Genomic DNA, 23,487 nt, shown 5'->3' on the forward strand with positions numbered 1-23,487 from the left:
GATTAACAGGCAGGGTGGTTTGGGGCAGTACAGGGATTAACAGGCAGGGTGGTTTGGGGCAGTACAGGGAGTAACAGGCAGGGTGGTTTGGGGCAGTACAGCAATTAACAGGCAGGGTGGTTTGGGGCAGTACAGGGAGTAACAGGCAGGGTGGTTTGGGGCAGTACAGGGAGTAACAGGCAGGGTGGTTTGGGGCAGTACAGGGAGTAACAGGCAGGGTGGTTTGGGGCAGTACAGGGAGTAACAGGCAGGCTGGTTTGGGGCAGTACAGGGAGCAACATGCAAGGTGGTTTGGGGCAGTACAGGGAGTAACAGGCAGGGTAGTTTGGGGCAGTACAGGGAGTAACAGGCAGGGTAGTTTGGGGCAGTACAGGGAGTAACAGGCAGGGTAGTTTGGGGCAGTACAGGGAGTAAAGCCCGGTTCATACTTCATGCGAATGCGAATGCAAAGCGAATTTGACATCATGAAACATTTGCTGCGAAATTTGCCCGAGTTGAAATGTGTTCAACTTTTGCAAATTCGCAGCGCGAATACTTGCCATGACGTCAAAGATTTGCATTCACTTTCGCATGAAGTATGAACCGGGATTAAAAGGCAGGGCAGTTTGGAGCAGTACAGAGAGTATCAGGCAGGGTGGTTTGGGGCAGTACTTGGGAGTAACAGGCAGGGCAGTTTGGAGCAGTACAGAGAGTAACAGGCAGGGTGGTTTGGGGCAATACATGGGAGTAACAGGCAGGGCAGTTTGGGGTAGTACAGGGAGTAACAGGCAGGGTGGTTTGGGGCAATACATGGGAGTAACAGGCAAGGTGGTTTGGGGCAGTACGTGGGAGTAACAGGCAGGGCAGTTTGGGGCAGTACATGGGAGAAACAGGCAGGGCAGTTTGGGGCAGTACATGGGAGTAACAGGCAGGGCAGTTTGGGGCAGTACATGGGAGTAACAGGCAGGGCAGTTTTGGGCAGAACGTGGGAGTAACAGGCAGGGCAGTTTGGGGCAGTACATGGGAGTAACAGGCAGGGCAGTTTGGGGCAGTACGTGGGAGTAACAGGCAGGGCAGTTTGGGACAGTACATGGGAGTAACAGGCAGGGCAGTTTGGGGTAGTACAGAGAGTAACAGGCAGGGTAGTTTGGGGCAGTACAGGGAGTGACAGGCAAGGTGGTTTGGGGCAGTGCATGGGAGTAACAGGCAGGGCAGTTTGGGGTAGTACAGCGAGTAACAGGCAAGGCGGTTTAGGGCGGTACAGCTTTGGGTTATTAACCAAATGCTTACTTGGTCATACATCCTGCGGCTCGTATCAAACTCAGTCAACTGATTTCCACCGACCAATGGCTGAACGGCAGGCGACGTCACAGTCATGACACAAACTGGTGGGTTGAGTAACAACTGACAATCTATGGAGTGATAGGACACCAGCTTGCTGGATACCAGTTACAGGCGCTGCTGTCGTCGGGTTGTTCTGGTGAGCAGACAATCTGAGGCAGGTGCTATGTTGTAGTAACTGTGCCGTGCCTGGCATCACGGTGTTGTTGCAAGTGATGAGGAATTTGTTGTTGCGAGCTTGTCTAGAATAAAAACAATTTGAAATGTGCTAACCTGTTATTAGTTGTGATGCAAGGTCCCTAAAGAAAAGGCCTGCCAAATCTTTTGAGCGACATTCTGCTTGTAGATTTCACCAACAAAAAAGAAAAAAGGAATCCCATTGAAGCTCCTGTAAGCCATCGAAACAATGAGTTTGTAGAAATTAGGCATTCATTTGCCTTCAAATTTGTATTTTATAATATCTTGTGCTTTCTGAAATTTGTTCTCACATGGCTCTCGCAAGTAAAACACAAAATACACAGTTCTTAAAGGATGTTTGTGTGGATGTTTATAATCTACTTTAAATGCTCTTTCCATTTGATATTGTTTAGTAGCCCAATTTGGCGTATTCCAGGCCTGAATGTCCCTTTAATATGCTGTACCCATGGGCATAAGTTGACGCGGGATGATTTGGCTGTGACAAACGTCAGCTGTGTTATGTAAAATCAAAAGTAGAAATGCAAATATGAAAATTTATCTTCAATCAAACTTAAATCATTGATCCTGATTGGTCTTTAAGCAAACTTGAGGCACAGTAAGATGAAACACACATGCCGCTGTACATGTTTGTATGGAATGGCGCGCGCATCTTAGAATAGTGCAATATGCGGAGTGCAGTATGGACCGTGGCCGTGCTACATGGTTATATGTAGCACGGCTTGTTGCCATGGATTGACCAGTCAGGATCGAGGATTCAAGTGTATTTGAAGATAATATCTCATATACCATGGTCCATATCACACTCTGCCTATCATACGGACCCAACCATCGCTGAGAACAGACAGTTATCTAAAATACTACATCTGTTAAACAGCTGCGAGTTGGCTTTTGACTTCATGCATATGCTCGGGTATGCTAGGCATATCTGTGCATTACTTTCCCACGACAGAGATGGCACTCTGGCACACCCTGTGACCTATGGATTCTATGCACGACATATTCTACAAACTGCACTTTGAGGGTTGAAAAAGAACAGGTTTTTTTTCGTGATTTTTCAGCACAAATGGAGACACAATACATTGAACAGCTCAGTGGAATGATGTCAGCTATAAATTATTAGCCCTTAAATTTGGTCATGTTCATGAAATGATGGCAAATGATCCTATATGCCTTGAACTCAGCTTACTTTCCCGGCTGATCCTATCTGATTTTGGCGAGCGCTGTGGCTCGTCTGTCGGTGTTCTGGAAGATGGCCCGTATCAGGCTCTTCACGTCGCTGGCGCTGAACACCATAGCGAGTGGTCCCTGGAATGACGGAGAGAATCACAGTCTCAAATGTTTGAAGAACAACTAGACAAGAAGAGGAGTTCCTAACATTAACAATGTTTTTAATTTTAAAGTTGAGCAAAGAAATTGACTGGAGCAGGGTTTAAACCTGTGACCTCCGGATTGCCGTTCCAGTGCTCTACCAACTGAGCTATTCAGCCCAATGTTGGTGGTTTGTCAATGTCTTTGTTCAAGGGGTGCTAGTCAGAAGCCGTAAACCCACATATGCCATGTAGCCAGGGATCACGCCTTAAGTCACGATGCTAGCAACATTAGCAATGCTGCAAACCTAGAAATACCAATGGGGACCTGCCAGCATAGCGCTGGATAGCTCAGTTGATCGAGCACTGGAATGGCAATCTTGAAGTAATAGGTTCAAACCCCGCTCCAGTCAATTTCTTTATTCAACCTGACAGAGTTTTACTACTTAAAATTTGAATCCTATTTATGGTGTATCTCACCTTGCCCTCCGCCCACCTGTCGACAATATCTTGCATGCTGGCATCTAACATAAACAGCAACTCGCTGAATGACGTCCACTGATCAACGGTACTCTGCACCAAAACTGGTTCCTATGCATCAATCAAAATACCAAAAGTCAACCATCTTTACAGTATATAGGAATACATTTTTAGTTGTCTGGAAAAAATAATGAAGCATTCAAGTAATGTACAATAGTGTTTGTATCAATCATGCACAGCGCAGATGGCGTTTACACACATCTTTCTTAATGCTATGGAGAGTATATTACCAGGCATGTAGTCGAGTCTATCACAAGTCCCTGCAAGTCCATCACATGTCCATCACAAGTCCTCCGGTCCAAATTCAACTCACAAGTTATTCAAATGAGCTTTGACAGAGGCATTCCCTTGTTATTGTTCATCTATTGTTTCTTGTGACTGGACTTGTGACTGGACTTGCGATTTCCTTACGACTGGACTTGTGATGGACTGAACTACATCCCTGTATTTTACTCGCGTATTCCTCCTTATGAGAGTATGTATAACACCCCTCTGGAGAATGCTTTTGTAGTTTTCATTTAACAGTATTTGGTTGTAAAACAAATGTCTAATTTTATCGGTTGCTACACAAATTGTGTGCCATGAAATGGTGGGAACTGGGCACAGGCCAAAGTGGAGAAAAATGAAAAAAAAGGGGGGGGGTGATTTTTGCCCCATTTTTAGCTTTATTGATATTGATTATTTTTGATATGCCTACTACATATATTTTAAAGAAATAGTACAAAAATCAAGGAATAAAAATGGAAAAACAATTGGCATTTTCAATTTTCACGAATGCAAAACTCAAAACTTAAAGGCCTTTTTCTCTGTACATGTATTTTACTTTTTTGACATGTCGATAAATGCAAACTTTAAACAGCCATAACTTGTCAACGCAATGTCCGATTGAAGTGCAACAAACAGTTTGAAAGGAGAATTTTATTGTCATTGCTAATACCAGCAAACCCTCATTCCAACCTCTGCCCAGTTCTGTCTCATTTGGCCAGAACGCCTCACATATGAGGTGCATCCGATATACCAGATACGTCAGTTTTTGGTGGGATCAACAAATTTGGCAAAAAACATACGAGTCAGAGAGAAAATACCTCAACTTCTCCTGGTTTGATCAAGTGTGGAATTCTGTCTTGCAGTCCCGAGAGTAATGAATGTAACTGCTGCGCATCATCAGCTGAGATGTCCTGAGAAGTTGAGCAAAATAAAAAATTCTCTAACCAATTTTCTCTAAAATTTCTCTACCCAATTAGTGGCAGTATTCCACAAGGATATCACAGACCAAACAAGTGCGAGTGCACAATAAGCTCTGGTCACCTTGCATGAAATGATTGTGCATAAAAACAAGCCAGGGCAGCCGTCCCACGTGAAAATCACGAGCTGAAAATTGACCAAAATAAGCCCCCTAAGTTTCCCATCAAAATAGTGGGGTACACACTACGTGACTATTAACATTGCTACGCATTATCTTGCCCCCATTTACAAAATTTTCATAAACAACTTTACAAAGTGTTTTGTTAAATATTTCATTGTTTTTGTTTGCTAGAATTTGGTAGTTACATTTTATGGGAAACTTAGGGGGCTTGTTTTGGGTCAATTTTCCAGGGACAGACATATATGTAAAACAGACGCGCATGCGCATCGATAGAGACAAACCCCGTTTTCCAGTAATGTTCGTCAAGAGTGCATTTACTGACGACGGCATGGCATTTGGTCGATTTTTTGGTCAAATATATTTTGTAAATTTTCGGGGACAGACTACAGACATATAATAAAACCTAGACACAACATTACCTGCTTTTATGTTGTAAATTCTGTGAGCAAAACGGGCTGCATCACGCGGCTTAATTACGCGATGCGCGAGTGTCATGCATGGCTTCGATTTACACGCATACTTTATACCTAAAAGATCCTATAGCGCGGCATAGCGCTGCGCCTACGGCGCTTTTGGATCTTAGCTTCACACGTTATTCTATACGCGCAGCATTTTGCTCACAGACGCAATAGCAAATGTCGTGTCTAGGTTTTGTTACGTGTATATGTCTATGGGACAGACAGACAGACCAACCGACCGACCAAGTGACATGTAGACGCTCCTGCCACAGCTTAAAAATAGTCACTAAAACATGTTGAATTAGGAATTTGGCAGCCCATAGACTCCTTGCACAAGTACCAGCTCCACAGTTACAAAAGGAGGATTCGGGGAGACCACTGGAAGGGGCAATCTAATGCACTGCCGGCAGTGCCCGACGCCCATGCCAAGACGCTAGAAGTTTGTACAGAATTCAATCAGTTGTGTGTTCTTGCACCGTACATGCATGAAACAGTCAAATACTTTAGGGATCTTCTCACCTCAAATGACGAGACTTTCTCCAGGATGTGCATGAGTACCGTGTTGATGAGTGTAGACATGGCCTTGGTGTAGATGTTACTGGGGAGGATGTCGGTCCAGACTCGCTGGAGGTGACCCAACTGATGGACAACCTGCATTGGGATAAAGACAGGGATGAGATTGCCAATTCAAAAAGAAAAGGTCTTAAAAATGGATATAAGGTCTGACAGATGCATTCCTTGAGAGACCGGTAATGTCTTTCTCTCAGATTCAAAAGGTCTGATTTCAGACAAAATCGTGCCTGTTAAAGGCTTAATATACAACATTTGCTTTTGCTGTAATTTTCAGAAATGCAAGATGGAGGATTTCTTTAAAGGATTTGGGAGGATTCCTAACCAAAAAGGTAGAGGTGAAACTTTACTTTGACTTCATATTGATCAACAAAATTGAATATTTGAATATTCTTATGTGGAAATCCAAGTCCTAGATAAGGCCGAGTAAAAAAACAAAAATACTTTATCGTCCGAGCCTTTTGAAAAAAAGTAAGGAGGCTGGCACTCCCCCCCCTCCCCCTCCCCCCCCCAAGATGGTGGATTGTCCAAGATGGTGAATCGATTGATCCATTTTCTCGACTCTTTTGTTGATACAAAATTGTGTCTGAAGGAGCTGTGACCCCTTCTACAAAGGTACAGTTTCATTAGAAACAAATACATTGACAATTCATTTGTAAATTATTTTGTAAATGTACGAATAAAAAAAAACACAACAAAGGAAGCAAGCAGGAAAAAGGAAGCGGGCCGTGGCAAGAAACTGGTTTATCTTTCACTTGGCCTAAAATTCTGGATTGTTGCCGAACCTACTTGTTTAATGGCCCTCTCACACGCCAAGAAGTTGTCGTCAGTTGCTACTTGGTCAAAGCCCTCAGCACCAGACAGACTCTCCACTAATTGATCTCACTGCATTCTCTGTAACACAGAAGCGGTAATGCAAATACAGGATAAGGAGAGTTTATTTATTTCGCTTGAATGTGAGTGCAATGCACATTGGACATCGCATTGAAGCGAAATTTGCTGCGGTTGAAATGTGATGCAACTTTTGTAATCTGTGGGATGAATACCTGCTGTGATGTCAAAACTTAGGACTGGCATATCCAAGAAGGATACACTGGCCTTAACCCTAACCCTCCAGGGTATTGTGGCTAGAAACCCTGCTAATTGCAGTAATGTGTGACACTTGTCAAAATGAAAAGCCTGCCCAGTGTAGAATGATCCATCAGGTCAATAAGCTTAAAGCTAGAGTCCATCATTTGCAGCCATCCGAAAAGTAACTGGCGTAATTATTGTTGAAAAACAAACTTGGTTGAAAGATAGTAAGGGGACTAAACTGCCTGTGAAATTATTCTTTCTGGGAAGCTGTCATTTTGAAGTAATCAACGAAAGAAGGCATTTCCAACACTGATTCTTAAGAAGCACCGTTGGAAAATTTAAATTAGTAGTTCGTTTTGTTATTCAGCGCAGCGCGCACATGTATTGGAACGACGCACGCGCGCGCGCGGTTGTTATAATTCGTCGGATCAGTGCGCGACGTCACGTAAAGCTGCAATTCAAAACAATTCAAAACATGATTCAGTAACTTTTGATTTGAAATTGAGATCTTAGAATGCTGTTTTTCTCGGAATGTACAGCTTAAGCTCAGCTGAAACTTCATCAGGTTAGTTGCTCAGTATCCTTCATTAGATTTTGAACTCTTTTGTTGCTTCAAACGAACAAAATGCACAAATTACAAATGATGGACTGTAGCTTTAAGGCCAAACTGCCTCAGAGTCTGTGGTCACCAATCACAGCAGCATACAACTGTGGCATTGTTCAATGGGACTAGCTCTCATTGTTTCAGTTTAGGCTGTTTTTTTTCATTAGTTTTGAAAGCTCAGTGCACCAAGGTCCCACAGATGTTCGCACCTGATGCACTGTGTTGCGTCTGACAGGGTTAGGGTTCACAAGGGGATCAAAGTTCTAGACAATAAAAATAACTGCTAAAGTTTAGTCCCACTGAAATATTGGGAGGTACAGTAGAAACCCAACACGTCGAGGCTGTGTTGACTCGGTACAAATGACTGACAAAAACAAAGGCTGCTGTTTTTTTACCATTTGAGCCAAGAAACATTCGGATGCCAGCTTCCTGAAGACAGGGATGAGGTTGACAAACGTGGACGTGCCGTCACAGAGGGGCGGGGGTAAGGATTGACGATACTGATGGCCCAGCGTCAGCAGGTGATGGGCGATGTACATGCAGTTGTTGTGGTGAAGAGCGCACACCTGGGGTAGCTTTTGCTGTTTCACAAGAAAAACAAGCAAAAATAATTATAAAAAGTCAAGATTTCTGTAAAGAAATTTTAAGACAATATCAACATTACCTTGTTTTGTTGTTTTTATCCTTGCTTTAACCAGTTAATGCTGGGATTATTTTGACAAGAACGGAACGAGGCGCAGGATATATTTTCACTCATCCTCAAGCCAGGCGGGTTGAAGCCATCACCGTCGGGCAGCACACTCATATTTCTGGCCTCGCTTGCTGCGAGTGGGCCGCTGACAAATATTTCTGGCCTCTCTCCCTGCGTGTGTATCTGTCATCGGTTCGGAGTACCCAAAACTTGTGCGTGTATACACGGCCTCTGGTGCGAACTGGTTAAAGCAGGCATGCAATTTTTCCTTGGATCCACTGATTTCCTTGTTTTTTACTTCTCATGAATACCATTACAAATTGAAAAACACTGTACAAAGTCATGTGTGGTTCAGAATTTCCTCATTTTTTCAAAATTCCCAGTTGCATGCCAGTTAAAGGTACATGGGAACATTTGCTTTCTGTGCATTTTTAATTTTCTTTGGCTCAACAAGCAGACGACAGTGAAATTCAGAAGTACCAAATGACTGTTTGAAAAAGTCTAGAAGTTGACTCACCAGACTATCTCTGTGGTATGTGGGTACGACATCGCAAAATATCTCAAACATGTTTCGCACTGTGTAGAACAGCTGGATGGCACTGCAAACATAAAAATAAAACATTTGAAGGAATCCTTTACACTACGTGGGTTAAAGTTGAATATATTGTGTCCACTGACCAACAAAATGTTCAACACATTTTAATTTGCATGGAAAAAAGGCACTTTTGCTTTTTCACACGATTCGGGACAAGTGCAGCCAAGTGGTTTGGATTCAGGACTCATGATCAGAGGGTTAAAGGTTCCAATCCAGCCGCTCGCCATATGTTGTGTCCTTGGGCAAGCCACTTCACCCTCACTTGCCTCTCTCCACCCAGGAGTATAAATGGGTACCGACATTAGCTGGGGAGTAACCTGCGATGAACTAGCATCCCATCCAGTGGGGAACAGAAATATTCCCAGTCGTTTCATGCAAAGGAAACCATAAATAAACGCTGGCCCGATGGGCCATATTGGCTCACGACAGACTTTACTTTACTATGGTGAGAATAGCATAAACACATCAGATCAGGCAGTTGGTATGGGTGGCACAGTGCGTAAAGCGCTCGCCTCTCACCGCTGTGTGCTGGGTTCGATTCCCGGCTCGGGTGATATGTGAGTAGAGTTGTTCATTAACTCTCTCCTGTGCCACAAGGGTCATACGACGGCTGCTTGAGGCGCTTGTACATAACATGCCTTTGGCTCGACCACGTTGTAGCTGCTTCCTACCAATTCAGCTTCTTCTGCGAGTAAGGATGATTAGCTCCCCACATTTATTTATTATTTAAGCCTTCTAGAACACGTAAAGCCAGATGGACACATTTTCCAACTCACCACTGTGGTGTGTTACTAGCAGCTTCTTGTAATGTCTGGTAGGCTAGATTAACAAGACACTCTATGCTGTCACTGACTGCACACTCAGGCAGTGCAAAGATACCCTCACTCACGTGGCACTTGTCCTGAAGGAAGACAAAGTAGAGCAAGAATTTCAAATTTTACATTTTGTCCTAAACATCATCTTGAAAGCATGTTCCACGTCATCCTGTGTCAACTGTCATCAAAGGGTTGTCTCAGAGCAGACTGTCGAATCCCTAAAGTTTTTCCCAAGTTTTTTTGTTACTTTGCACTTAAGTTGTTCAGTTTACAATGCAAGTGTCCTCAATGAAATTACATATTAAATGGTTTCATATTAAATATATTTTCAATACGATAAGCTCATTCAACGTAAATCAAGAATAAACATTTCAATTAACCCTAACCCCCTAGGCCCGTTTGGCTAGGAACCATTCTCAATCCTGCAACATCCTCCAATTGCCACCATGTGAACATTTGATTTGGCCTCAATCTTCCAAAATCATTCATTATGTCTTGAATTACGGCAGTGGAGGAGTGACCATTGCTTCAATCCTTCAAAATCCTCCACCAATCAGTGTTAATGGGTTGAGGCAGTGCTGATGACATTCAGAAGCTGTGTGGATGATATCAAGCATAATGCAGGGCTCAATTATGCATGGCTGACCACACACAATGCCGGGTACAGCCTATGAACTCAACACAAGGCATCCTCCAAAATCAAGCCCTTTTTGCCATTCTGTCTCAATTCAAACCTTGGTATCTTGTTTTTGATCCTTGACGTCCTTGTTGTCAACCTTCATTGTACCGACTCTCTTTGTATTGTGCAGCTCTCTCTTCATCAGCTTGCGGGCTTCAACTATCAGCTCTTGACACTTGAAATAAACCAAACATAAAAAATGTCAGGGATGTAGTCAAGTCCAGTCACAAGTAAATCACAAGTCCAGTCACAAGTAAATCACAAGTCCAGTCACAAGTAAATCACAAGTCCAGTCACAAGTAAATCACAAGTCCAGTCACAAGTAAATCACAAGTCCAGTCACAAGTAAATCACAAGTCCAGTCATAAATAAATCACTAGTCCAGTCATAAATAAATCACGAGTCCAGTCACAAGTCAATCACAAGTCCAGTCATGAGTAAATCACAAGTTCAGTCACAAGTCCAGTCATAAGTCCAGTCACAAGTCCAGTCATAAGTCCAGTCACAAGTCCAGTCACAAGTAACAGTGGATGAACAATAACAAAGGAATGCCTTTGTCAAAGCTCATGTGAACAGCTTGGGAGTTGAATTGGGACTGGAGGACTTGTGATGGACTTGCAGGGATTTGTGATGAACTGGACTACATCCATGAACAAAAGTTTGACGAACAGGTTGAAAATTGATAAAGATTCAAAATATGCAGAATATGATGGAATGCTGTAGTAAGCATTAAGCAGGAGCATTTGTGCTCGTCCAATCCGGGAAAACCTATGAAAAGTTATCATCATAGGATTTCGAGAGACTAGATTTTCCTTGTCATGAAGGCAAAAACACTTTTCAACCCAAAGTTCAGAGCAGTTTATCGATGCATTCGACGATAATTATGTGACCATCCATTACAAGACTAGTCACTACAGCCAATTTTTGAAAACCGGGATTTTGAGCTCATTGGAAAAGACATTGAAGAAGCTTTCAAATTATGTATATAATATGGGAATCTGACAAAATCTGATGGAGTTATAAATTTGTTCAGTTTCCAATTTTCATCACTATTCTAAGTATTATAGGCTGTATCTCAAAATATGGCCGAACAACTTCTAACTGGTTTCGTGCTGGAGGGTCACATACAAAGTTTCAGGAGGGACCACGCAAACTGAATGTTGCCATTCAAGAAATGTTCCCTCAACATTTTGAGAAGTAACTAACATTAAAAAAAATTCACCTTTTTGTTAGCAAAGTGGACATTGACATCTCTGGCGTAGGTCAGCAGTGGAGAAGCAGTTTCTGCAATAAACCCTGAATAAGAGAAATTCTCTGCTATTTAAAATATTTAGCTTCAAGGCAGTATTTTTATTTCATTATTTATATGAGTCTTCCAGAGGTAAAAAATAAATCAGCATATTGTATGCTTTTGTGAAACGAACCAAGATGACAGCAATAATTTGGAAATTCTCCGGCGCGCCCTCATCCAGGCATTTTCGCTGGAAACTCACAGTTGTCAACCACTCAACAGAGCGTAGTGCGCGGTACCGTTGAACAAAGACGCCCACGCAGCGAGCATGCAGCGCGCAGCAGGTCAGATATACACACACTGTTGTCAACAATTACAATGGCAGCTTCAAATAGTTTGACGAAAAAGGAGAAATGAAGACAGTGTCTTGAATTGTATTTCTTGCGAATCAAGTCAGCCTGATATAAATAAGAATAATATTGGATGGCTTTTTTTTGGGGGGGGGGATACAAGAATATATTGCACGAGCTATGACAATATTGCACTCGTCTTCGACTCGTGCAATATTGTCATAGCCTTGTTTCCACCTCAAAGCTTTGTTTCCACCTCAAAGCCATCCAATATTATATAAATATTCTGTATGATTATTTGTTTTGGTTTGCTGTGTAACTGCTGACTGACCTGTTTTCCGTAGAGAAGCTTCAAATCCCTCGGTAGCCGTGATGACAGCTTTGTATTCATTGAGCTAAAATGGTGAATATGATAAAATAAACAAATTAACAAATTTTATCATACACTATTTCTGTAAATACATTTTCAAACATGAATATTCACTACACAGCATTAAATGTGCAGACTTCTTTTTTTTTTTTATTCATATACACCACAAAATCACAAGTGAATTTTATTGTTTCTACCAAATTGGCACAATTCCATCACTGAAAACCTCCCGGTTTGATTTTCATGTGTTTAAGTTTCTAGAACACTTTTTCTGGAAATTTTCCACGTAAGATTTTCAAATAATACTCTGCACACAAAAAATGTTAATTCAGAGATGTGATAAAGACAACAAATCATTCAAGAAATGATGCTGATTTTTTGTTTAAACATAACCCTGAAAAAATTGTCTTGATGAAAGTAATGCTGTGTGGCTACCTTTGAGCTGCTTGTGGGTATCGAGTGCACCAGACAATGTGTGATGATACACTTGGACAGCTCTGGCCAGACGTGTTCTCCTGTAAAAAAACAAAAAGAAACATTTGGTTACAAACCTAATTTACGTGTTAGACGTTGAAACAGCACAATCAATTAACTACCTAGGCACTTTTGCTGGGATGCAACCTCTATCCTGCAAAATCCTCCAACTGCCTCCATGTACAAATTGCACACAGCCTCAATCCTGCGAAATCCTTCGTTATTTCTTGAATGTGGTCCTTGGAGGGGTGACTGCTGCCCCAATCCTGCAAAATCCTCCAACTGCCTCCATGTAAAAAATGCATACAGCCTCAATCCTCCAAAATCCTCTGTTATTTTTTGAATGTGTATGCATTGTTGATAGAAAACGTTGGCACTTGCAAGTCATCATGCGGTCATTCCAAAAATGCACCCGCGTCTAGCAACGTGTGTTCTTTTTGCCCCTTGAACAAAATGGCGAATATTGCCATGAAACAAGATGGCGTATATTACCATGAAACAAGATGGCGTATATTACCATGAACAAGATGGCGTATATTACCATGAAAGACCTTATTGGAAAGCTTATTATTTAACTACATTTATTTAACTACATTTAGTTATATTACACTATGTAAACTGTTGCTTATGTATGTAAATGTATGAATGGAAAACAAACAAACAAACAAACAAACAAACAATAAAGTTGATTAAAGTTCCCAAAGAGGCTTGAAGAATGAAAATGTATACAAAACATATGGACAAAATGCGGAAAGGAAAGACAAAAAAGGAGGAAAAAGCTTAGCAAAAACAATGAGATAGTCCCTACCTAGCATAGCCATCAGCGTTGTGTTCTCATCTCCGTTTTTGCCCTCTGTCTTGAGGCTAAGTAACGGCCCACTCAGTGCTTTCAGTATTGCCAATGTGCTCTTGTACACAGCTACGGGATCAGACGGCTCCTCAGAGCTCTTGGGTAGCACCTTGAATCCAACGGTGGTTGACTGCGACTGCAAAGAAGATGTTAGCACATTCATTCACTAAATGCACAAAAACAGTTTTGCTGAGGAGTGCTGTGGCCTCGTGGTCTAGAGCATTGAATTCATGGTCTGTGAGTAATTCTGCAGGTTGTGGGTTTGAGTCCAGCCTGGGGCTACGGTGCCTGTGCCTTTGGGTAAGGCACTTTGTCACCCATTGCTTCTCTCCACCTAGGAGTGAATGGGTACCTGTGAGGGCAGAGATGGCTATTGTGATTGATTTTAGCTGCTTTGCACCAAAATGGCAGCACCGAGCTGTATATTCCCCAGGGAGCTGAGATGGTATTTGGAATGTTTCATTGGCCCAATTAGCAGGTTATAATGATGTAGCACTCTACAAAAACAACTTATTATTGGGAACAACAGGCTATCAGTCAAAATGTCATGGCTTGGACTGTTTCCCAGCTGATTTTTTTTGCTTACCAAAAAAGTTAGTAAGCAATGTTTTCTGCTTAATAGCAGCTCTATGGAATTTGTCTTAGTGCTTAACATGTTATTCTCTGCTAACAGAGGATGTGTCCATTACAGGGAGATAATAAGCAGTCAGTGCAGAAAGGAGCTTACAATTTATGCGACAGGATTTGCTTAAAGGGAAAATACAACATTTGCAAACATCAAAAAATAAAACTACCAAATCATTTTGAAATACCTTGCTGGACTGTTAGTGAATGACAGTGTAAAGCATCCTGTAAAATCATGGCACCTGGTATACTGTCATTTTCAAGAAAAGTGGTATTTTTGTATCAATTTCCAAAGCTGATCGGCCGATCAGCGTTGGAAAAAAAATGGCCCCAATTGACCATCGCACTTGTTGGCAATCGATTACAAACCTATGAACGGGTTCGAGCCAGCTAGACTGGTTCCCTGACTTTACAATTCCCCAATGTATGTAAACTGCTCTGTTTCTTCTTATATGGAGTCAGGGAACCAGACTTCAGGAAAATGATTGTTTTTCTTGGTTTTTATAGCATTTTCGAACCCAAAACCTCATAAAAGTCAGTGTAACTATATTTGCTTTATATTTCCAACCCCTTATTTATTCCATCCATTTCTGAAAATTACAGCAAAAGCAAATGATGTACATTCCCTTTAAATTGTAATGCAACAATAGGAAGCATCAGCAAATCTATTCAATGAGGCGTTGTATACTAAGTTAGCACAATTTTCCAATAATCAAAATAATAATAGTGGGTATTTATAAAGCGCCTGATCCACCAGGTCTGGTGCTCAAGGCGCTACATCATTATTACCCCTGCTCATTGGGCCAATGAAATATTCCAATATCATCTCAGCTCCCTGGGGAGTATACAGCTCGATGCAGCCTGTTAAGCAGAGGAAGCTAGCTCAATCACAGTAACCATCTCTGCCCTCACTGGTACCCATTTACTCCTGGGTGGAGAGAAGCAATGAGTGACAAAGTGCCTTGCCCAAGGGCACACGCACCATTTCCCCAGGCTGGACTCCAACCCACAACCTGCAGCTTTACCCGCAGACCACGAATCCAATGCCCTTAACCACGAGGCCACAGCACTCCACGTAGCTGCTGGCAAAACCCGACTGAGAAACCCACACCCAACAGCGTAATGGGCTGATTTTCTGTGCCTATAAACTCTGTGTGCTTATAAACTTGTATAATTTGTATAATACTCATGTCTTCTTGTTCTTATGAAAAAAAAAAAAAATGCACCTGTAGCTTAAGACTTAATTGAAAATAACATTACCTTTTTAGCCGCGTTAATTGATGGCGCAACATTTGACAACGTCACAACCGGCTTCAGAATATACTCCATCAGTTTCTTTCCTGAAAATGGAAAATTGACAATAATTTTGTTCAAATAAGTCAATTTGCAACTGATTTCAAAGGACTGAAAAGATACAATGAGCAAAGTCAGTTTTGAATGTGAATTCAAAATTCATATTCGTTCTGTCAATGTATTTTTGGTTTATCAAAGCTCGGTTTTGAAAAACAGTCACAAAGAGAGGACAAACATTTAAGAAACTCACCGAAAACTTGCATTTTGCTCTTCAGAATTCCGACCTGCTTCATGGCATTGACAGTCACCGCAGCATTTTCAATGTTAACTGGTGAAAAAAAAAAATAACAAAATTTACTTCTGGGTAGGGAGAAGCATTGAGTGTCAAAATGTCATGTGCACAACACACACACCACAGCCACAGGCTGGACTTGAACCCATAACCTGCAGAATTACCCGCAGATCCTGATAATGATACTTCAGCCCACATGCAATAGCATCCCACGACTTGCTGACCTACCGACTTTGAGTTGGACTTGGCTGACGTTGGTCAGGGTGACAGGTTCTTTGGCACGGGGTATGGTCCAGACAGTCATGGCAGACCAGGCCTCTCCTAGATGATGCAGCAGCGTCTCTTGGTTCACTCGCAGCTCAGACTAAAATGGTGAAAAAAACTCTTATCAGCAATGTCTCTCTCTGGCTGGCAAAATTCAACAACGTCACCCCAACTGACGTATCGCCGTTTGCGAGTTAGCCACGCCCCTTTAGACAACCCTATGGAATATTTGTACACTACGTTTTGTTTGTCTCAGATTTTGCGCATTCCGTGTCTATTCGTATATCTGTAATTGGACAATATTTCACAAGCAGTGTTGACGCGATGTTAATGCAATTCTAACAAGATAGGTCAATTCACTTTCTGCATCCTCACTGGCCTGCTGCAAGTAAACAGACAACGGATAAGCTCCTTACCCTTAGAGCCTTGACAATTTTCAGCTCACAGTATCCGTCTTCAATGAGAACGTCCAAATCAGATTTCTACAGGAAAAAAAGAATTGAACTCCAGTGAAATCTCGATAAGTCAAACCTCAAGGGAACAGGTTCAAAACTTGACTTAAGCAGAATTTTGAGTTAAGCAGGGTTGTATATCATTGTTATACTACGGTAGGCGATGGACTCTTTGTTTGACTTAAAAGTTGTTTTGAGTTATCGGAGTTTGACTTGTCAAGATTCCACTGTACATATGCAAAGTACAACATGATTACAGTGGATTCAACAATTACAACAACAACCTGAAATTTGTAATTTCAAAGTAAACTTCTTACAGAAAAGAACTTTGCATTCCTTTTCAAACAAACTGAATTTGGAAAATAGAAACCAAGTCTCATCTTAATTTGATTGGACAGTTATTTTTATTTGTCTCTCACCAATTCATTGACGGCATTGGCTGCTTGCAGGAACTCACCGTTCTGGACAAAACTCTGAAAATCTGTCAGTAAATCGTTAACCTGTCAGTTAAAACGGACGGACAAATCATTAATTGTCAGAAAAGCGTGGTTTCTTGAAATGAGGAGGGTGAATGAAATTAAGATGAACAAACGGACTTGTTAATAATGATTTTTTATGTCTGACCATAATTTCATCCTCTAAATTGAGTCTACAACATGGAATCGCAAGATAAAAAGGTGCTTATAACGGCGATTGTGTTGTGTTTAGGTCAAGTAAGGCCCGTTCTAGACACAGTGCCATTGCCGTGCTGAACTCAAGTAATTTGACATCTTTAAATTTCGCCCGGCTATAACACGGCGTTTAGAACCATTTGGTTCGGCAAATTGACTTCGGCACGTCACTATCCTATTGGCTCAAAAGGGCTGCTGCGATATTGTCATTCCGTGTGGCAGCTGCACGGCACTGTTCTAAACGCAGAGCCATTGCCATGCAACACCTCAATTGACCTGTAAGTTGGGGCAAACATTTTAGGAATGCACACGCTCACAATACCCTCTCTCCTGTCCGCTCATATTGGGTGAAATTGGCGAAAACAGTTTGAATGTTCTTTGAAGTGCTTTAACCTGGCCAGTTACTCCAGGTTCATTCAGGTTCAACTATTAGGTTTGGCATTTAGAGTTACTGCCGTGCTGTAGACGAGCTAGTGCTGCAATCATTTAAATAAAGTTCGATGCCGAAGTAGAACGGCGTCCAGAACGGGCCTTAGAGTCAAGAGTATTTTGGTTATTTCCAAATGACTTCTGCAACCTAAGGCCAAAAGAAAGGCTCCGGTTTCTGGTATGGAGCTTGCCTCAAAAGTGGTGCGGCGACACATTTTTTTTCCCTCCCAACTTTTTTTCTTTCTTAAAATGTCGGCTGATGTTGCAGATGATGCTGTGATCACCCTTAAACTCTCAAAAATGTCTTTCACAGTGGAGCTTGAGGTGACCTATGTAAGGCCACAAGGCTTGAAAATTCTGCAACCACTTACAATCTCGACCGACACGAACATTCTTTGGGAAATTTGGACAGTCAAAACAAAAATCAGAGAAAATGGTAACGTCAGACCATACTGCGACATTGGCATTGAGCTGGCAGGCTGGTCATTAGTCTGGTCCCTTACACATTGCGCTAATTAAAAAGCGTTTACAGGTCTCAGATACACGGCCTTTGCTCCCTCAGTCTGGCTTCCAGATGCACAATTACAAAATTACAACACTGTCTGCAAATGGTGCCTCACTAAATATAGAGCAAAATAAATGATTTTTTTTTACAGATTTGAAAAGAGCACAATCTCAGCATTACTGCTGTGAAAACCGCATGCTGGTACCACATTTAGTTCAAAACTTATGGAAGTCGGAACACCAAGAGAGGTGATGAAGTGATGTGATGAAGTGGCCCTATTTTGGCCTGAATCTCCAATTGAAAGTTCCCGACAAACGACTCATTTAGCTTGATCGCATCACATATGGTCTCAACCCTCACAGGTAACTATTTGTACACCTGGAGAGAGACAACTGCGGTAAAGTGTCTTGCCCAAGAACACAATCACCTGTCTTGTCATACAGGGTTGATCATTACCTTGCATAGTGACTGTAGCACATCAATGATAGCGTTAGTCTTCTCCAACTGTCTGGTGAGGTCATGAAGATCACTTGTGGAGCTGTTGAGCTGGGAACTGATGTCTCCCTGAATGCAAAAAAAAAAAAAAGATACCAAATTGACTTCTTTTGACAATAAAAAGTAACATCTTAACCAGCTCGTGTCGGATGACGTGATAACACCCACTGGCTGTTTTATACACAGGCAGGGCTGATAGATTAAGATGTCAAAATTGCCACAACTTGCCTTCGGGTGACGTCTAAACACGTTAATCCCTTTTGCTTTTTGTACACACACACATAGTCTGTGAAGCGTCCTGCTTTTTTTTTTTTACCAAACTGAGGACTTTCCAATGGTTTCTTTTGGTAAAAATGTTTTCTTAATTTAGCACTCTTTAATTTGTATTTGTCAAATTTTGTGCATTCCTTCAACTTCTGTCAGCAAATAAAGAGACAAATTTCACATGAAGGAACCATTAAAAAGTCCTAGTTTTAGTGAAAAAAGGGATTCTTGGGTAAAAGAACCCCCACGCCAAGTATCAGGCCGAAATATTTCCATGAAAAAATACCATCATTTTACCAATTTTTGTGCTCACATTTGTATGGCCCTTAGCAAGGAGTTTACTCCAGTGCGTGGCCATAGAATAGGCTAGGTATTTACCAATGGTGCATTAAGTCAAAAGCCATTGCCACAGACAACAATGCCTGTCTCATCAGACACAGCCTCACATACGTAGTCTAGGGGCTAGACGATGTTATGGTCGGATACGCAATTACCTGCTGCAGCGATAACCCGCCGTCGCAAGAGGTCGCAAGAGGTCGCTATCAAAACCAACCAATATCCCCCACCATCGGAACGTCAAGGCCAACTCCTAAAATCTCTTCCCCCCCCCCCAAAAAAAAAAAATTGGGGGAAGTGCGCATGCGCTACTTCCGCAGGCAATTACTGTTCATTTTCAGTCCCACACAAACTACACACAACAAAAGTGCTGACCAGTGAAGTTGCAAAAACATCTTGCTGCATCTTTTACGTTACTTGAAGACATTTGAAAGTTTTCTTGGGAACTACTATGAATTTTTTTTTAATGCGCGCTGCATATATTACGCCAAAGGTACGTGCACATTACACAACCAGTAGGAATTGGCCTATACGTTGTTCCGACGGGTTCGTGGGTGATATTGGTTAGTCAGTGGGTGTGGGTTTATCACTGCAGCAGGTTATTGCATATCAAACCATAACAATGTCTAGCCCTTAAGCCTCAGTCATACATTCACTGTTTGCAGCTACAGCTATCCACAGTTTAGAATTGTGATAACCGTGGGAGTACTGTATTCATCCTAAATATCTGCGTGGTTATCCCTCATCTTCCTTTGGTATTCGTGGAGGCGCTACGGAACTTTTAAACTGTTCCTAACGTCCGTGGAGAATCATCATGAAAGTCAATGCGCAGTGAAACCCTGGGACATCCATAGAACAACTGTACTAATTCATAGTGTTATTTGTAGCTATTTGTACATACTCTTGGAGATTTGTAGCTCATTCGTGGCAGAAATCTCTACGAATTCACCACAAATGTCCTACGGTTATGCCCAGATATGCTAGAATTCTGCTAAGGTTGTACTACGAATATGACTATGCTTTATTTGTAGGAGAACCTTGGTCATTCGTGGCCCAATCGCAGACAACTGTGGCATTAATATCATTATTCTTGGTAATACTGTCAATATTCATAAACAATCCGTTCAAAAAACTGTGGTGTATTCGTAGAGAAACCTCCGACAGCTATCTGTCCTGAAACCCTAGTGCATTCTTAGAAAGTCAATTTCTCCACGAGTCTTGACGGTTCATTGTGATCAATTGATTCTTGGTAAACCTTGGATATTCGTAGGTCCAACCGTGAATGTGTTACTGGAGCCTTAAGACTATGACATACCTTGATCTTATTGCTGAGAGTCTGCATCTCAGTGGACAGTGTCTGCACCTTGTTGTGCAGCTCCTGGGTGGAGTCCCTGGTGGGTCTGTAGTTGGCATACTTCTCGTGTACGGCATGGTAGATTTCACCCTTGATCTCATCAATGTGAGTTGATAATTTGCCGATGCGCGTCCCCAGGTCTTCCTTTTCCAACAGATCTGGGCAAAGAATTACAAAATATTGGGTGAGTAAAAAACACCAAAACCCAATTTTCGAATGAAGTTTTGTCTGTAGCACTTTTAAACTCTGGGATATAAAAACCCAATCAATAAGCTTGTGGACTTGTGACGGTTAATACGGCACGAATGTTTCAGCCGCTCATTTAGTTTGCGCGTATGCGCACTCAAAATATGAAATACTGATAATCAGCAAACATGGATGCCTGCAGTCACAGTTTGAACCACTGAAGTATCGGTCAACATCACACTCGAAGTACTTTGATAAATTTTTCTTTCCACGTGGACAGGAATTTAAGGCAATCAAAGTCACTTTTGCAAACCTTAGCGCTAAAAAACAGAGAGTTTTTGTTGCAATTTTTTTGTTTTTCCGTGTCGTGTAGTAGGAAAGTATTGGGTCACAAATTCAAAACAGGCGACAGTTTAGGGGATAATTTTTCAGTTTTGCCGAGTAATTGTAAACTTGTCTTCACTGAAAAATGGTAAAGGATGCCACGGAAAGTGCGATGTATAAATATCATTTAAGTCGGAAACTGTTTTAATGAGAGAAGTATTAAAGGTCTCACGTTATACGTTTTTTTTTCATTGAATGTAACGTAAGTGTGCACGTACCTGTACACAGACCCTGGAATTTGGCCCGTTAACATGGCTAGCCACGCGCCACGTCGCTCCGTTTGTAATCTTTCGACGCGTTGGAAATGTATGCATTTAACTGAAACGATTTACAACTGACTGGTTCCCGGCCCAGAAATGCAGTTAAGTACGATCATAGAGGGCACTGGGACCAGTGTATTTGTGCACGAAGCTTTCAAAATGGGTTTACTCGAAAAATGACGATTTTTATAAGCTACAGGTTTCCTTCTTACATCAAATCACCTGTAAAATGAAAATAATCTATCATCCTTTTCGATGGTACTATGGCTGATCTAGGTAAACCCGGCAAATTGTCCAAATGTGTAAACCAAACTCAAAAGCAAACGATGATTTTCCTCTTCATTTTGTACGTTTTTTGTCCATAATTAGTGTTTTTTAAAATATTTTTGAAAAGGTATTTAGCGCCGTTACCACACTGTAGAGACAATTTATATCTTTGTTCACTTGGTCTACTGACAACTTTTGGTTTGAATCATCTTTTAAGTACGTTTGAGAAGGATACATTTTAAGACATGAAAAACAGACAATCGCTCAGTGCGTCGTCTGCTACCGCTGTTTGCAAGCCGACGACGCGGACAAAACCATTGCGCATGCGTGAGAAGATGAACTAAATGCACGCACGGTCTATGGGGCTGAAACATACGTGACGGAGGTAGGCCTTCATGGCCTTGTCCAGTATTTACTGTAGTGTCACATTTATGGGGCTAATGACGTCATTGGTCATTGCCAATTGTTCCAATGGGTCAAGAAATATCAGAATGTCAATTTTGAGTGTCATGATTTAGTCAACTGTTTTGGTAAGTCTTTCCCTTCTTACGTAGGAACAGGGTCCTAATACTAAGGATTACCGGGCGAAGTGACCGACACCCGTTCTCATACTTTTTATCACGTAACCGATGCAACAATAATGATCGAATATTTACCAACCAAAAAGCGTTTCAAATACTCGGCCTACATAGGAATTAAATGCACTAAGTTTTTATTTTTCCTACAATAATCCCTGGGTACAACTATAGAATGCAGGGCCACTTTACTCTACATCCGCGCCTCCGTACGGCTGCGTGGAGGCGTGGAACCGCAGTCGACCTACCTCCGAAAATCGATCGTGGAGTCGTGGAGCCGCAGAGAATTGCGCCCTCTATCGGTGCGCGTCTCTGCGACTCCGCGACTCCGCGCCACTCCAGTGTATAGTGCCCCGCGTCTCCGCGATTCTGCGACTCCAAGACTCCGCGCCTCCGCCGCTCCAGACAGTGCCCCGTCGCCCTCCTCCCTTCCTAATTTGCGCGCCCATTTAAAGCGATTCTGCGACTCCAAGACTCCGCGCCTCCGCCGCTCCAGACAGTGCCCCGTCGCCCTCCTCCCTTCCTAATTTGCGCGCCCATTAAAATGGATATGGATGCTTCGTTCTCAAAAAAATTGCGCCGAAAATTGCGCCCTCTATCGGCGCGAGTCTCTGCGACTCCGCAACTCCACGCCTCCGCGGCCGCCACTGCGGCCACTCCAGTGCCCCGCGTCTCCGCGATTCTGCGACTCCAAGACTCCGCGCCTCCGCCGCTCCAGACAGTGCCCCCAACACATTTACAAGCACGCCCTCCCTTCCGATCCTTCATGAGAAGCTTAGAAGACAAGTGCAGTGCATTCCTTCGCTGTACTTAGCACTTTTTGCAGGTTTGCATATCAATTACTCCTATTCCATCCACGCCTCCAGGCAAAATAAAAAACCTTGCTTCGGCGTGGCCCTGCATTCTATAGTTGCTCCAATCCCTGGAACTGTATTGAGAGAACCTTTGTCTGAAAGGTTAGTTTTATTGGAAAACAGCTGAGTTTTACCCGTGTTTGCGAGCAGAACATCGGTGACAAGGGACGCCATCTTGATACTCGGATCTGCCGCCGGTACAGCGCCCTCTAAAAAAATCTTTTGAGAGTGGCGTTTCTGAAATTTCGGACTAGCTTCGGCTCAGAGTCATGACTGTCTACGTAATCATTTCAACAACTAATTAAACAGTCTAATGCAAGCATAACAACTGTAACATTAGAACTGTTGACAATCGATGTTTTCAATGCAGAACAAAGACCGTTACCAGTTTATACAAAAATTGACAAAATAACATCGCAGGGGAAGTGAAAGCTGCGTTTCAAACGAAACCAATGTTTATAAAAAATCCCAAGGTATGCCCTTGGTATGA

At 42.2% G+C, this 23,487-nt stretch overlaps 1 protein-coding gene across 2 annotated transcripts; it reads right to left on the bottom strand.

Annotated features, from left to right (window-relative positions):
- Positions 1-1,453: 1,453 nt before the first annotated feature.
- LOC119742912 (centromere/kinetochore protein zw10 homolog) lies at positions 1,454-23,236 on the bottom strand. 2 transcript variants are annotated; one of them, XM_038219170.1, is made up of 21 exons: positions 23,132-23,236; positions 20,433-20,629; positions 18,479-18,586; positions 16,837-16,917; positions 16,382-16,447; positions 15,930-16,065; positions 15,660-15,737; positions 15,377-15,456; positions 13,451-13,628; positions 12,604-12,683; positions 12,130-12,193; positions 11,440-11,513; positions 10,273-10,392; positions 9,500-9,624; positions 8,646-8,727; positions 7,833-8,015; positions 5,709-5,840; positions 4,451-4,543; positions 3,306-3,416; positions 2,705-2,823; positions 1,454-1,562 (listed from the first exon to the last, which is right to left on the bottom strand). In XM_038219170.1, the coding sequence occupies exons 1-20, from the start codon at positions 23,169-23,171 to the stop codon at positions 2,719-2,721; spliced, it is 2,133 nt and encodes a 710-aa protein (XP_038075098.1). In that variant the 5' UTR covers positions 23,172-23,236; the 3' UTR covers positions 1,454-1,562; positions 2,705-2,718. The 2 variants fall into 2 exon arrangements, with proteins under 2 accessions (XP_038075098.1, XP_038075097.1); XM_038219169.1 differs by having other exon boundaries at positions 7,833-8,018.
- Positions 23,237-23,487: the final 251 nt, after the last annotated feature.

The sequence above is a fragment of the Patiria miniata genome, unplaced genomic scaffold, assembly GCF_015706575.1.
Source record: "Patiria miniata isolate m_02_andy unplaced genomic scaffold, ASM1570657v1 HiC_scaffold_6, whole genome shotgun sequence".
Lineage (NCBI taxonomy): Eukaryota > Metazoa > Echinodermata > Asteroidea > Valvatida > Asterinidae > Patiria > Patiria miniata.

Excerpts from the sequence above, each read along its gene's own strand:
- LOC119742912 (XM_038219169.1), bottom strand. The coding sequence starts at position 23,171 with ATGGCGTCCCTTGTCACCGATGTTCTGCTCGCAAACACGG. Across the intron at positions 16,918-18,478 it reads TGCTACAGTCACTATGCAAG|GTTAACGATTTACTGACAGA; the intron begins GTAATGATCAAC and ends TTTAACTGACAG. Across the intron at positions 2,824-3,305 it reads ACAGGTGGGCGGAGGGCAAG|GGACCACTCGCTATGGTGTT; the intron begins GTGAGATACACC and ends CCGTCATTCCAG.